Source organism: Salmo salar, chromosome ssa14 (genome assembly GCF_905237065.1).
Source record: "Salmo salar chromosome ssa14, Ssal_v3.1, whole genome shotgun sequence".
NCBI classification, from domain to species: domain Eukaryota; kingdom Metazoa; phylum Chordata; class Actinopteri; order Salmoniformes; family Salmonidae; genus Salmo; species Salmo salar.
In genome coordinates, this window is record NC_059455.1 from 33,639,224 (window position 1) to 33,653,142 (window position 13,919).

General features: G+C 46.7%; 1 protein-coding gene across 1 annotated transcript in view; it reads right to left on the reverse strand.

Annotated features, from left to right (window-relative positions):
• Nucleotides 1-11,174, reverse strand: part of LOC106569416 (dynamin-3) — a 52,858-nt gene extending 41,684 nt beyond the window's left edge. The window contains exons 1-2 of the mRNA XM_014140756.2: nt 10,835-11,174; nt 10,196-10,510 (exon numbers count right to left, since the gene is read on the reverse strand). Of these exons, the coding sequence (XP_013996231.1) occupies nt 10,196-10,356 (161 nt within the window). The 5' untranslated portion in view covers nt 10,357-10,510; nt 10,835-11,174. The remainder of the gene's footprint in view (nt 1-10,195; nt 10,511-10,834) is intronic.
• Between the last annotated feature and the right edge of the window lie 2,745 nt (nt 11,175-13,919).

The window sequence follows — 13,919 nt, forward strand, 5'->3', positions numbered from 1 at the left end:
GATACAATTACAACATCCCTAATGAATACAACTACAATATACCTGATGAACACAACTACAACATACATAATGAATACAACCACAACATAGCTAATGAATTCAGCTAAAACATACCTAATTATTACAACTACAATTCAATTATGGGTTTCTGGTAACCACTGTGAGACAATCCAGTTCCTCCTCATTGCATCTCCCCATGTTCCGGTTGTTTTGGGATATTCCTGGCTTCAAAAGCACAAACTCATAATTGATTGGACCACAAGTTCCATCCTGGGTTGGAGCCCATTTTGCCATTCCCACTGCCTTCAAGCAGCACAGCCTTACTCAAGTAGTCTTCCTCAGGATGTTAGCAAGATTGTGGATGTCTCTGCTATTCCCACAGAATACCATGACCTCCTGGAAGTGTTCAGTAAGGCACGTGCTACTTCCCTTCCCCCGCACCGTCCTTATGATTGTGCCATTGAACTTCTCCCAGGCACTACACCACCTCGGGGTCGATTGTATTCTCTTTCTGGACCAGAGACCAAAGCTATAGAGGAGTCTCTGGCCACTGGGGCCGTCCGTCCCCATCTCCTGCCAGCGCAGGGTTTTTCTTTGTGGAGAAGGACAAGACCCTGCGTCCGTGCATTGACTACCGGGGACTTAATGACATTACTGTTAAAAATCGTTACCCCCCTAACTCTCCTCTGCGTTTGAACCTCTCCAGGGGGCCACCATATTTTCCAAGTTGGACCTTCGAAATGCCTACCACATGGTTCGGGTACGCGAGGGGGATGAGTAGAAGACAGCTTTCAACACAGCCAGTGGACATTATGAGTACCAGGTCATGCCATTTGTACTCACCAACTGTTTTCCAGGCTTTGGTCAATGATGTGCTTCGGGACATGCTAAACCGGTTTGTGTTCATGTACCTTGACGATATCCTGTTTTTGCTCCCGATCTGCACAAGAACATGTTCTTCATGTCAGACAGGTCCTTCAGCGCCTCCTGGAGAACCAACTGTTTGTGAAAGCCGAGAAGTGTGAGTTCCACCGCTCTATCTACAATCACCTTTCTGGGATATGTCATTGCTGAGGGCAATGTTCAGATGGATCCTGGAAAGGTGAAAGCAGTGGTGGATTGGCCTCAACCAACATCCAGGGTGCAGTTGCAACAGTTTCTTGGTTTTACAAACTTCTACCGCCGTTTCATTCGGGACTACAGCACCCTGGCGGCCCCCCTCTCGGCACTCACCTCTCCCAAGGTACCATTTAAATGATCTCCAGCTGTCGACCATGCTTTTGTGGACCTGAAGCATCGGTTCACAACAGCATCCATCTGGACCCCTCGCGTCAATTTGTGGTGGAAGTGGATGCTTCTGATGTTGGAGTGGGGGCCATTCTGTCCCAGGGATCTGCCCAGGACCAGAAACGTCATCCATGTGCCTTCCTGTCCAATCATCTCAATCCTGCAGAAAGGAACTACGATGTTGGCAACCGAGAACTCCTGGTGGTGAAGATGGCTGGAAGGAGCAGAACAGCCATTCCTGGTCTGGACCGACCATAAAAACCTGGAATATCTCTATACAGCCAAGCGCCTCAACTGCAGGCAGGCCCAGTGGGCCCTCCTGTTCACCAGATATAACTTCACCATCTCCTACCGCCCAAGCTCAAAGAATGTTAAGCCTAACGCCCTCTCCCGCCCATACAGTTCCACTGCCACACCCTCAACCTCTGAGACCATTCTTCCTACCTCATGCCTTGCTGCCACTGTGGATTGGGGTATTCAGAACCTGGTCCGTGAGGCACAACACTCTCAGCCTGGAGCTGAAGGGGGCCTGGCTAACCGGCTGTTTGTCCCTAATCCAGTCCGGTCCCAGGTCCTGGAATGGGCTCATTCCTCCAGGCTGACCTGTCATCCAGGGTCCCGTCGTACACTAGCCTTCCTCCGACAACGTTTCTGGTGGCCCACAATGTTTCCTGACGTCTCTGTGTGTGCTCAGAACAAGACTCCACGGCAAGCTCCTTCTGGCCTCCTTCAGTCACTACCGGTCCCTCATCGTCCCTGGTCTCATACATCTCTAGACTTTGTCACTGGGCTCCCTCCGTCTGATAGCAACACTGTCATTCTGACGGTAGTCGATCGGTTCTCCAAGGCCGCCCATTTCATCCCTCTCCCTAAACTACCTTCTGCCAAGGAGACGGCCCAGCTTATGGTGCAGCATGTCTTCCGGATCCATGGACTCCCGGGAGACATGGTCTCCGATCGGGGTTCTCGTCTCAGTTCTGGAAGGCATTCAGCCCCCTTATTGGATTGTCGGCCAGCCTGTCATTCGGATTCCATCCCCAAACTAACGGTCAGTCAGAACGAGCCAACCAAGACCTGGGGACTACCTTAAGGTGCCTGGTCTCAACCAACCCCACTACCTGGAGCCGTCAACTGGTCTGGATGGAGTATGCCCGGAACACCCTTCCCAGTTCTGCCATGGGACTCTCCCCTTTCGAGTGCTCCATGGGGTATCAGCCTCCACTCTTCCCGGAACAAGAGCAGGAGGTCAGTGTACCCTCGGCCCAGATGTTTGTCCGCCACTGTCGACGTACCTGGAGAAGAGCCAAGGCAGCTATTCTTAAGAGCAACTCCAGGTATCATCGACAAGCTGACCGTCGCCCGACCCCAGCTCCCCACTACCGCATTGGGTAGAGGGTATGGCTTTCCATTCGGGATCTGCCCTTTCGGGTAGAGTCCTGAGTTCCACTGCTATCCGTCTTGTGTTACCCCGTACCCTCCATATTCACCCTACCTTCCATGTGTCTAGGATTAAGCCCGTGTCTCACAATCCTTTGTCTCCAACCCCAGTGTATTTATCCCTGTGTTTCCTGTCTTTGTGCCAGTTCGTCTTGTAAGTTTAGTCAAGTCAACCAGCGTTTTTTCCCATTCTCCTTTTTCTAGTCCTCCCGGTTTTGACCCTTGCCTGTTTCTGGACTCTGTACCCACCTGCCTGACCATTCTGCCTGCCTTGACCACGAGCCTGTCTGCCACTCTTTGCCAGATCTTTACTCTAATCTGGTTTTGAGCTTTTGCCTGTCCACGACCATTCTTTTGCCAACCCCTTTGTCTTATTAAACATTGTAAGACTCTAACCATCTGCCTCCTGTGTCTGCATCTCCTCTCGCCTTGTGCCTTGATAGTACTTCACAGTACATTTTTTTTAAATCTGATATTGACAAGATCAGAGATGTACTGTATGTAACAAATCAACGTTTATTGGTCGCGTACACAGATTAGCAGATGTTACAGCAGGTGTACTGAAATGCTTGTGTTTCTAGCTCCTAAAGTGCAGTAATAATACAAATACGCAAAAAATCCAGAAAGTCCAAAACAAGAAAGAAATGCATTCCCTATACAGTAGACATGTATCCAAAATGAAGCTACAGTACATTACGAAAATTGCATTGGCCTATACAGTACTGCAATATATGCAATTTACATAGCTGACACTGATATCCAAAGTGACAACAGTCCACACATTTTGGTATGTGGCCCCGGTGGGAATCGAACCCACAACTCTGGCTAGTGTCGTGCTCTAATGAACTAAGCCACTACAGGACCACTACAATACTGTGAAATAGAATACAGGTGGACCGTGCCACTCTCCTTCAGGTCATGGATGAATCCAGACCTATATCCAGCTTGTTTTTTCTCCAGGTACATGAACAATGAGGATATTTACTGCAATTTTGATGAGAACCTGTTGCCAAATGCTCAAGATAGGCTTGACGCTGTCACATTCTTGGAAATGAGCGGACCAAGGCGCAGCGTGAGTATAGTTCCACATATTTATTTAAGTGAAACTAACAAAGCAACATAACAAAACTTACAAAGACTGTGAGGACGTAGTGCCCAAACACACTAATAATCAATCAATATCCCACAAAACACAGGTGGCGAAATAACTACCTACAGTGAGGGAAAAAAGTATTTGATCCCCTGCTGATTTTGTACATTTGCACACTGACAAAGAAATTATCAATCTATAATTTTAATGGTAGGTTTATTTGAACAGTGAGAGACAGAATAACAACAAAAGAATCCAGAAAAACGCATGTCAAAAATGTTATAAAATGATTTGCATTTTAATGAGGGAAATAAGTATTTGACCCCTCTGCAAAACATGACTTAGTACTTGGTGGCAAAACCCTTGCTGGCAATCACAGAGGTCAGACGTTTCTTGTAGGCCACCAGGTTTGCACACATCACAGGAGGGATTTTGTCCCACTCCTCTTTGCAGATCTTCTCCAAGTCATTAAGGTTTCGAGGCTGACGTTTGGCAACTTGAACCTTCAGCTTCCTCCACAGATTTTCTATGGGATTAAGGTCTGGAGACTGGCTAGGCCACTCCAGGACCTTAATGTGCTTCTTCTTGAGCCACTCCTTTGTTGCCTTGGCCATGTGTTTTGGGTCATTGTCATGCTGGAATACCCATCCACGACCCATTTTCAATGCCCTGGCTGAGGGAAGGAGGTTCTCACCCAAGATTTGACGATACATGGCCCCGTCCATCGTCCCTTTGATGCGATGAAGTTGTCCTGTCCCCTTAGCAGAAAAACACCCCCAAAACATAATGTTTCCACCTCCATGTTTGATGGTGGGGATGGTGTTCTTGGGGTCATAGGCAGCATTCCTCCTCCTCCAAACACGGTGAGTTGAGTTGATGCCAAAAGCTCCATTTTGGTCTCATCTGACCACAACACTTTCACCCAGTTGTCCTCTGAATCATTCAGATGTTCATTGGCAAACTTCAGACGGGCATGTATATGTGCTTTCTTGAGCAGGTGGACCTTACGGGCGCTGCAGGATTTCAGTCCTTCACGGCGTAGTGTGTTACCAATTGTTTTCTTGGTGACTATGGTCCCAGCTGCCTTGAGATCATTGACAAGATCCTCCTGTGTAGTTCTGGGCTGATTCCTCACCGTTCTCATGATCATTGCAACTCCACAAGGTGAGATCTTGCATGGAGCCCCAGGCCGAGGGAGATTGACAGTTCTTTTGTGTTTCTTCCATTTGCGAATAATCGCACCAACTGTTGTCACCTTCTCACCAAGCTGCTTGGCGATGGTCTTGTAGCCCATTCCAGCCTTGTGTAGGTCTACAATCTTGTCCCTGACATCCTTGGAGAGCTCTTTGGTCTTGGCCATGGTGGAGAGTTTGGAATCTGATTGATTGATTGCTTCTGTGGACAGGTGTCTTTTATACAGGTAACAAGCTGAGATTAGGAGCAGCTCTTACCTGTATAAAAGACACCTGGGAGACAGAAATCTTTCTGATTGAGAGGGGGGTCAAATACTTATTTCCCTCATTAAAAGGCAAATCAATTTATAACATTTTTGACATGCATTTTTCTGGATTTTTTTGTTGTTATTCTGTCTCTCACTGTTCAAATAAACCTACCATTAAAATTATAGACTGATCATTTCTTTGTCAGTGGGCAAATGTACAAAATCAGCAGGGGATCAAATACTTTTTTCCCTCACTGTAAATATAATCCCCAATCAGAGGCAACGATAAACAGCTGCCTCTAATTGGGAACCATATTAGCACCAACATAGAAATAAACATACTAGATCACCCCCTAGTCACACGCTGACCTACTACACCATAGAGAACCAAGGGCTCTCTATGGTCAGGGCGTGACAGTACCCCCCCCCCAAAGGTGCGGACTCCAGTCAGCAAAACCTGAAACCAAATGGGGAGGGTAGGGGGGTGATTAGTGTCGGTGGCGGCTCCGGTGCAGGTCGTAGCCCCTGCCCAGACCCCCGATCCGGCCATCGCGCCGGGCTGAACACCGTGCCTGGACATAGGCGCAAAGGAGGACTCTGGCCATGGAGCTGGGTTAAACGCCATGCCTGGACTGGGCACCAGCGCAAAGGAGGGCTCCGGCCATGGAGCTGGGTTGGACGCCATGCCTGGACTGGGCACCGGCGCAGAAGAAGACTCCGGCCATGGAGCGGGACTAGACGCCGTGCCTGGACTGGGCATCGGCGCAGAGGAAGGCTCCCGCCATGGAGCGGGACTGGACATCATGCCTGGACTGGCCACCAACATAGAGGAAGGCTCCCGCCCTGGAGCTGGACTAGACGCCTGGACTGGGCACTGGCGCAGAAGAAGGCTCCGGCCTTGGAGCTGGACTGGACGCCTTGCCTGGAAGCTCCGGACCGTTGACCGTCGCTGGAGGTTCCGGACCGTGGACCGTCGCTGGAGGTTCCGGACCATGGACCGTCGCTGGAGGTTCCGGACTGTGGACCGTCGCAGGAGGTTCCGGACTGGGTAACGTCGCCGGAAGCTCTGGACTGGGAAACGTCGCCGGAAGCTCTGGACTGGGAAACGTCGCAGGAAGCTCTGGACTGGGAATGCGCACTGGAGGCCTAGTGCATGGAGCTGGTACAGGTGGCACTGGACGGGTGACACACACTTCAGGGCGAGTGCGGGGAATAGGCACAGGACGTACCGGACTGGGGAGGCGCACTGGAGGCCTGATGCGTGGAGCAAGTACAGGTGGCACCGGACTGGTGACACGCACTTCAGGACGAGTGCGAGGAGCAGGCACAGGATGTACCGGACTGGGGACATGCACTTCAGGGCGAGTGCGAGGAGCAGACACAGGACGTACCGGACTGGGGACACGCACTTCAGGGCGAGTGCGAGGAGCAGGCACAGGATGTACTGGACTGGGGAGGCGCACTCGAGGCCTGATGCGTGGGGCTGGCACAGGTTGCACCGGACTGGTGACACGCTCTTCAGGGCGAGTGCGAGGAGCAGGCACAGGACGTACCGGACTGGGGAGGCGCACTGGAGGCCAGATGCGTGGAGCCAACACAGGTTTCACCAGACTGCTAACCGGATCTTCTGGTCGAATGTTGAGGAGAACACACTTACACAACATCTCTCTCATAACTTCTCCATTGCCTCACTGACAGTCTCTGGCTCTTCCCGCGGCTCAGCCGCCAGCTCCATGTGCCCCCCCCCAAAAAAAATCTTGGGGTTTCTGTGGCCGTGGTCTGACGATACGCTCCTCCAGAGTTTGCCATTCAGGCTCTGGCACTCTTCTCAGCTCGACCGGCCACCCCTTGCGCCCCCCCCCAAAAAAATATTGGGGTTGTCCTTGGGCTTTCTGTGGCCGCGAACCCTGGCGTCGTCGCTGTCCTCCATTGTTACCTTCCGTCTGCCGCCAAGGAAGGGTTTCGCATCCACCCATCACTTCTTCCCATGTCCAAAACTCCTTTACCTGGTGAACACGCTGCTTGGTCCTGGTTTGGTAGGATATTCTGTCACGTTCTTGGAAATGAGCGGACCAAGGCGCAGCGTGAGTATAGTTCCACATATTTATTTAAGTGAAACTAACAAAACAAAATAACAAAACTTACAAAGACTGTGAGGACGTAGTGCCCAAACCCACTAACAATCAATCAATATCCCACAAAACACAGATGGGGAAATAACTAACTAAATATGATCCCCAATCAGAGGCAACGATAAAGAGCTGCCTCTAATTGGGAACCATATTAGCACCAACATAGAAATAAACATACTAGATCACCCCCTAGTCACCCCCTAGGGCGTGACAGACGCAAACTAGTGCCTGCTAAACATGATGTTTCTTTCATTTCATAACATTGTGAAAGATGCCTTCAATGGTCACTCATGAGGTAGACATTTTGGAAATTTGATGTTCAGTGCATTTTTATGGGTAGTGCAAATGTATTGTCTAATGTGAAACAGTAATGTACTGCAATTTACAGTACTGTTGCATACCACATTCAAAGGGCAATTTAAAAAAAACTAGCTTACATTTTTTGCTATTAGATGAACTGGTTGTTCATTATATTTCACAGTAAACTTATATTTTGGATCAATGGTTGTGGGGTGAAATATGTCTACAAACAAAAAAAATGCACAATGAAAGGTTTTAAATGTAAGATGCAACAAGTGTTACCACTTTGGAGTTTTGTACTACGAGTTTTGAAAATTCACCACATACTGTATTGTAAATAAACAAAAAATTGTGACTTCAGTACATACCAGTCTGCTACCAGACGAGAGAGCGATTGGGTGTGTGTGTGTATGCGTGAGTGTTGGCTCATGTGTTTGCATGTCACTTGTCTATATGTATGTTTAGGACACTTGTCATTTCTCATCACACAGTTGAACGCTACAATCCTGACGCAATTGAAACAACGGCTAGGCTAGATGAATATTGATCATGAGATTGCCCTCTATCTATGGGCTAGCAGAAAAGATGAGTCAGAACCCTGGTGTCCATTCAGCAGCGGTGTGCGGGGGAGCCAACCCTGGACAGCAGGATCATTACTCAGCTGGATCCCAGGTCTCAGGGGTGGCCGGCTGAGCTTTGACTGATGCTGCTGCTGACAACAACCCTGCACCTCATCTATCTGGACCTGGGTCGTATTTTCTAGGCACCAAATGGAAGAAAACGGACAAACAGGGAGGGACTCCAGAATCTTGTCCAATAAGAAATCCTCTTTTTTCCGTTGCAAAAGATTTTGCTACGGTGTGCACTAATGAATACAACCTTGGCGATAGCAGAAACATCTTCTATACATAGCATAAATGACCAGTCTTTACCATTCACGTTTGTCTGTAAATATTTGTAGACATAGGTCATACTTCAGAAACAGTTGTCTGACTTGTCAGACTACTCTATAACCTCCTCTGTCTCTATCCAATGGCTTCTGTTTATGTACAAACCATATTCAAGGGTCACACTGTGTCATAATGTACAGTACCAATTCCTCCCACAGTGAACAAAATCGAATGGAAACTCTTCTTCACGATTGACAGCAGAACTGATTTGATCATATCAATGTAATAAGATGAGAGAAAAGTGGTGACAGGTATATGTACTGTATATCCAACAGTCCTTACAACAGTCATTTCATTACTTATTTTACAGACAATATCATTCACCCTCTGAGACACCCACATCCAAAATACCTTTAATCAACTACAGTGCCGAGGATACAGAGGATTCGTCTTATAATAATGTAGGCACTTGTATTTGTCCTATTTCACACATGTAAAAGCATGTATAATACCCATGTGTGAATTGGAAATGTGTTTTTGCATATCCCAACTCCCCCTGAGACACCCTCAGAGAGTGGGGTTACGGCCAGGGTCTGCCATTATCAACGGCGACCCTGGAGCACTCTGGGTTAAGTGCCTTGCTCAAGCGCACATTGACAGATGTTTCACCACCTTGTCTATTTTGGATTCAAACTAGAAACCTTTTGGTTAATGGCCCAACTCTCTTACCGCTAGGCTACCTGTCACCCGCATTTGTCTTGGGACGAATGATAATTGGTAATATAATACTCAACCAGATGATTCAGCCTTCATTCAATTCAATTCAATTTCATTCCATTCATTGGTAAATAGATGTCTTGAAATAAACCAAGAGGCAAAAGGATGGATAAATAATTACTCTTCACCTAAAGATGCTTTCATCTACAGAGGTTTACATCCTTCATTCACTCTGAAACAACAACAGCCTATGAATCTCAGTTGTTTGACAGAAATTAGAAAGGGATAGTCAGTTGTGTCACAGCAGTGAGATAGGCAGTATTGATCCAGTTTATGCTGTAATGACTAGAAATCCTATTGAAACCAGGAGACCACAACAGACATCTCGGGTTCTAATGCAACCTTTATGCAGGTGGTGGGGTGGACATGTTATATTTCAACCCAATACTGTAGGCCTATAGACATTATATATGTATAGTTTACAGATAGAGACATGGATTTGTGTAAAGTGATTGAAAACAAATGTTGCCTCTGTTTAAATGGTAGATCTCCTGAAGAAATTGATATTTCAAGGAATGAAACAGGCTGGATGGGGCTGAAATCCCGAGGGTGTTGCGGTAACCCAAATACCGGCTCCCCTGTCATATAGCCTGCAATGCAATAGGAATGTGCGTTGAAAATAAGATGGAGACGAGCTCGAGCTCCTGGCTACGAGATGATCAGGGACGCCACAGTGCGTGCGTCCTCTGGGAAAACAAAACGTGACGGGGATGGACACGACTGAGGATAAATTGGCCGTGACAGGACATCCCCAAGGTTAACAGGAGATTGGATTATTTCTAGCCCTAGTATTAGTAATGAATTTGACGTGTTGTGCTTGGCTGCTACTCGTTGAACCTACCTGCCAACGAAGTTCTCCAACACCGAGCTCTTGCCAGCGCTCTGTCCGCCGACTACCGCGATCTGTGGCAGGTCAAGATTGCAGCTCTGACCGATGCCGCTGAAAGCGTCCTGGAGTTTATTGACCAGCGGGATCAAATCCTCCATTCCTCGGTTACCCATGGTGCTAGCGGGCGGGGGGCGCTCAAGATGAGAGAGAAGGAAGAGAGAAGGCAGGGGGATGTGGTGATATATTTAGTCCAGGGCTACCGTGCTTGTTGATGTAGTGAAGTCATCTAGCCGCGCAATGCCCCGAGCCAAGCAAGGGTCGATTCGACTGAGGAGAGACAGGGAAAGCGAGGCAGTCAGAGTAGGATTGCGCAGTTGTTTGCCTCCAACACCGCACACACACCATTATTTTCAAGGGCATTTGGGGAATGAGGTCCTGTTAAAATCCGCCTCTAAAAGCCATCTATAAAGCCGTGCAAATTTGTAGACATAATTCCATAGATTACATGCATCAAGAGGAAAAATAACCTACACCAAATGATACGCGTTGCATCGAATATTATGTTTTGCTTACAGGCAACACGTTAATAATAAATACATCGACATAATTCATTCTATTAATTTTCTATAACCATGTCTCATTTAGACCTACCCTTTCTCGAGGATTCCTTGTCGTTTTGAATGTCCGAGCGACAAAATCGGTCGCTGTCCAGTGCTGAATCTGAACAACAGGCAGATCCAATCCAAGGTCCGGATCGAAACGCGATTATGGATTATACAAGCAACGCCACCTGCTGTAAATGAGCATCGGTTAAATGTTGATGTCCTGTGCTATAATAATGTTTTGCTCTGGTCGTTTTGCTCGGATGGAGTCAAAGCTTCATTCTGAATGAACCTAAATTCGCCTCTATAACGGATTAATCATATATTTTTATGCAACCGCGATAATTGCGAGGAGGCGCTGCGTTTGGTGTTCAGATTGACATATGAAATGCCCAATGACAGCAGGGGAGCTGTCGTCGCGGTAGGCCTATAGGCAGGGCGCATACAGGTTAGGTATAACAAACCCGCCCCCTGTGCCATCGTGCCATGTTTGCGGTCATGACTCACGGCTGCGCATTACGCACTGAGCAGGATTGGATGCGCTCCTTCAGTCCCCTACAGTGAGAGCAAAAATAACATGTCGAATATTTGAATTTGAGGGACACTGACACATTCATGCCCAACTCATCCCCCCTTTCCATCACGGCCTCTTCTATCGTGTGTGAAAATGCATGATATAAAGATGTATTTTGTTTGATGGCAAAGCATTCTGTTCCATAGCAGGTGTCTGGCCTGGTATACAGTCGGTGTGTAGCTAGGCTACCATAGGCCATAGGCACACGCTGCCTATTATAACCTCACCAAGCCAACATCTATGTTAGATAAAAGCCATTCCCTTTCCTCCATTCATTATAACAGTAGTTATATCTTACATTTGACATGTTTATTAAACATCAGCATTATAATCAGTGGCTAAATGTGTTTGGTCATTAAGGCCTACTGTAGAGGATGTCTGACCCTGGTGAGGGCAGACATGGCACACTATAACAACAGGTTAACATTCCAAACACCTAAAGAACTCTGCTACACGATGACCAGATGTCCCATTCAAAATAATAATAAATAATAATACATTTCATTTGTATAGCGCTTTTCATTACAGAGTTATCAATACCATCATCAACTTTGCAGATGACAAAACAGTGGTAGGCCTGATCACCGACAACAATGAGACAGCCTATAGGGAGGAGGTTAGAGACCTGGCCCTGTAGTGCCAGGAAAACAATCTCTCCCTCAACGTGATCAAGACAAAGGAGACGATTGTGGACCATTCTCATCGACTGGGCTGTAGTGTCCACATCACCAACAAACTATCATGTTCCAAACACACTAAGACAGTCGTGAAGAGGGTACGACAAAGCCTATTCCCCCTCAGGAGACTGAAAAGATTTGTCATGGGTCCTCAGATCCTCAAAATGTTCTACAGCTGCACCATCGAGAGCATCCTGACTTGTTGCATCACTACCTGGTATGGCAACTGCTCGGCCTCCGACCGCAAGGCACTACAGAGGGTAGTGCATACGGCCCAGTACATCACTGGGGCCAAGCTTCCTACCATCCAGGACCTCTATACTAGGCGATGATAGAGGAAGGCCCTAAAAATTGTTAAAGACTCCAGTCATCCCAGTCATAGACTGCTCTCTCTGCTACCGCACGGCAAGCGATACCAGAGCGCCAAGTCTAGGTCCAAGAGGCTTCTTAACAGCTTCTACCCCCAAGCCATAAGACTCCTGAACATCTAATCAAAGGGCTACCCAGACCCCTCTTTTACGCTGCTGCTACTCTCTGTTTATTATCTATGCAGTCACTTTAACTCTACCTACATGTACATATTACCTCAATTACCTCGACTAACCAGTGCCCCTGCACATTGACTCTGTACCGGTACCCCCTATATATAGCCTCGCAACTGTTATTTTACTGCTGTTGTTTAATTATTTGTTACTTTTATTTTCTATTTTTTACTTATCTATTTTTGACTTAACACTTATTTTTTCTTGAAACTTCTTAAAGCATTGTTTGTTAAGGGCTTGTAAGTAAGCATTTCACTGTAAGGTCTACACCTGTTGTATTCGGTGCATGTGACAAATAACATTTGATTTGATTAATCTCAAAGCTGTACTTCGGGGGAAAAAAAGGAAAAAAACTGGTACTATATATACAATAAAAACAACATACAGTTTAAGTCAGAAGTTTACATACACCTTAGCCAAATACATTTATACTCAGCTTTTCACAATTCCTGACATTTAATCCTAGTATAAATTCCCTGTCTAAGGTCAGTTAGGATCACCACTTTATTTTAAGAATGTGAAATGTCAGTATAATATTAGAGAGAATTATTTATTTCAGCTTTTATTTATTTCATCACATTCCCAGTGGGTCAGAAGTTTACATACACTCAATTAGTATTTGGTAGCATTGTCTTTAAATTGAGGGGCAAGGGAGCAGAAGGCTCTTGCATGGTTTCTCTTGCATGGTGGTATCACTAGCCTATCATTTAGCCTTTCATTTCCCTACTGGCTATACCACACAGCAAGATGGTGAATGATGGTACACATGTTGCTGTGATTCAAGTGTACCACCAGAGGGCAGCGTTAATCAAGATTCAACACTTGGCCTCATTTAGCAGTCACTTGATTCTCAGTTAATCTTGGAATCAATCCACATAGGCCTACATCACACAATATTAAGATATCTTGCTGATTGTCATCTTTTGTGAATGTCTGTGGAGGAAGAGTGGAGTAGGTTCTGTGTGTGTAGGCAGCCTCCAATACACCATCAACACTTAAAGGGATACTTCAGGATTTTGGCAATGAGGCCCTTTATCTAGCTCCCCAGAGTCAGATGAACTTGTGGAGACCATTTTTGTCTTTGCGTGCAGTTTGAAGGAAGTTGCTAACTAGCATGGACGTCTAGTCATTGCGCTAACACTGGTCAGCATTGGCTCACAAAACAACTTTTAACTTCCTTCATACTGGACACAGACACATAATAATGGTATCAACAAGTTCATCTGATTCTGGGGAAGTAGATACAATGCCGAAGTATACTTTTAAAGATGGAATCCGCAGTAGGTGAAACAGCACCACTTGCTGCCCTACCATCATTGTTATTTGTAAGTCGCTCTGGAT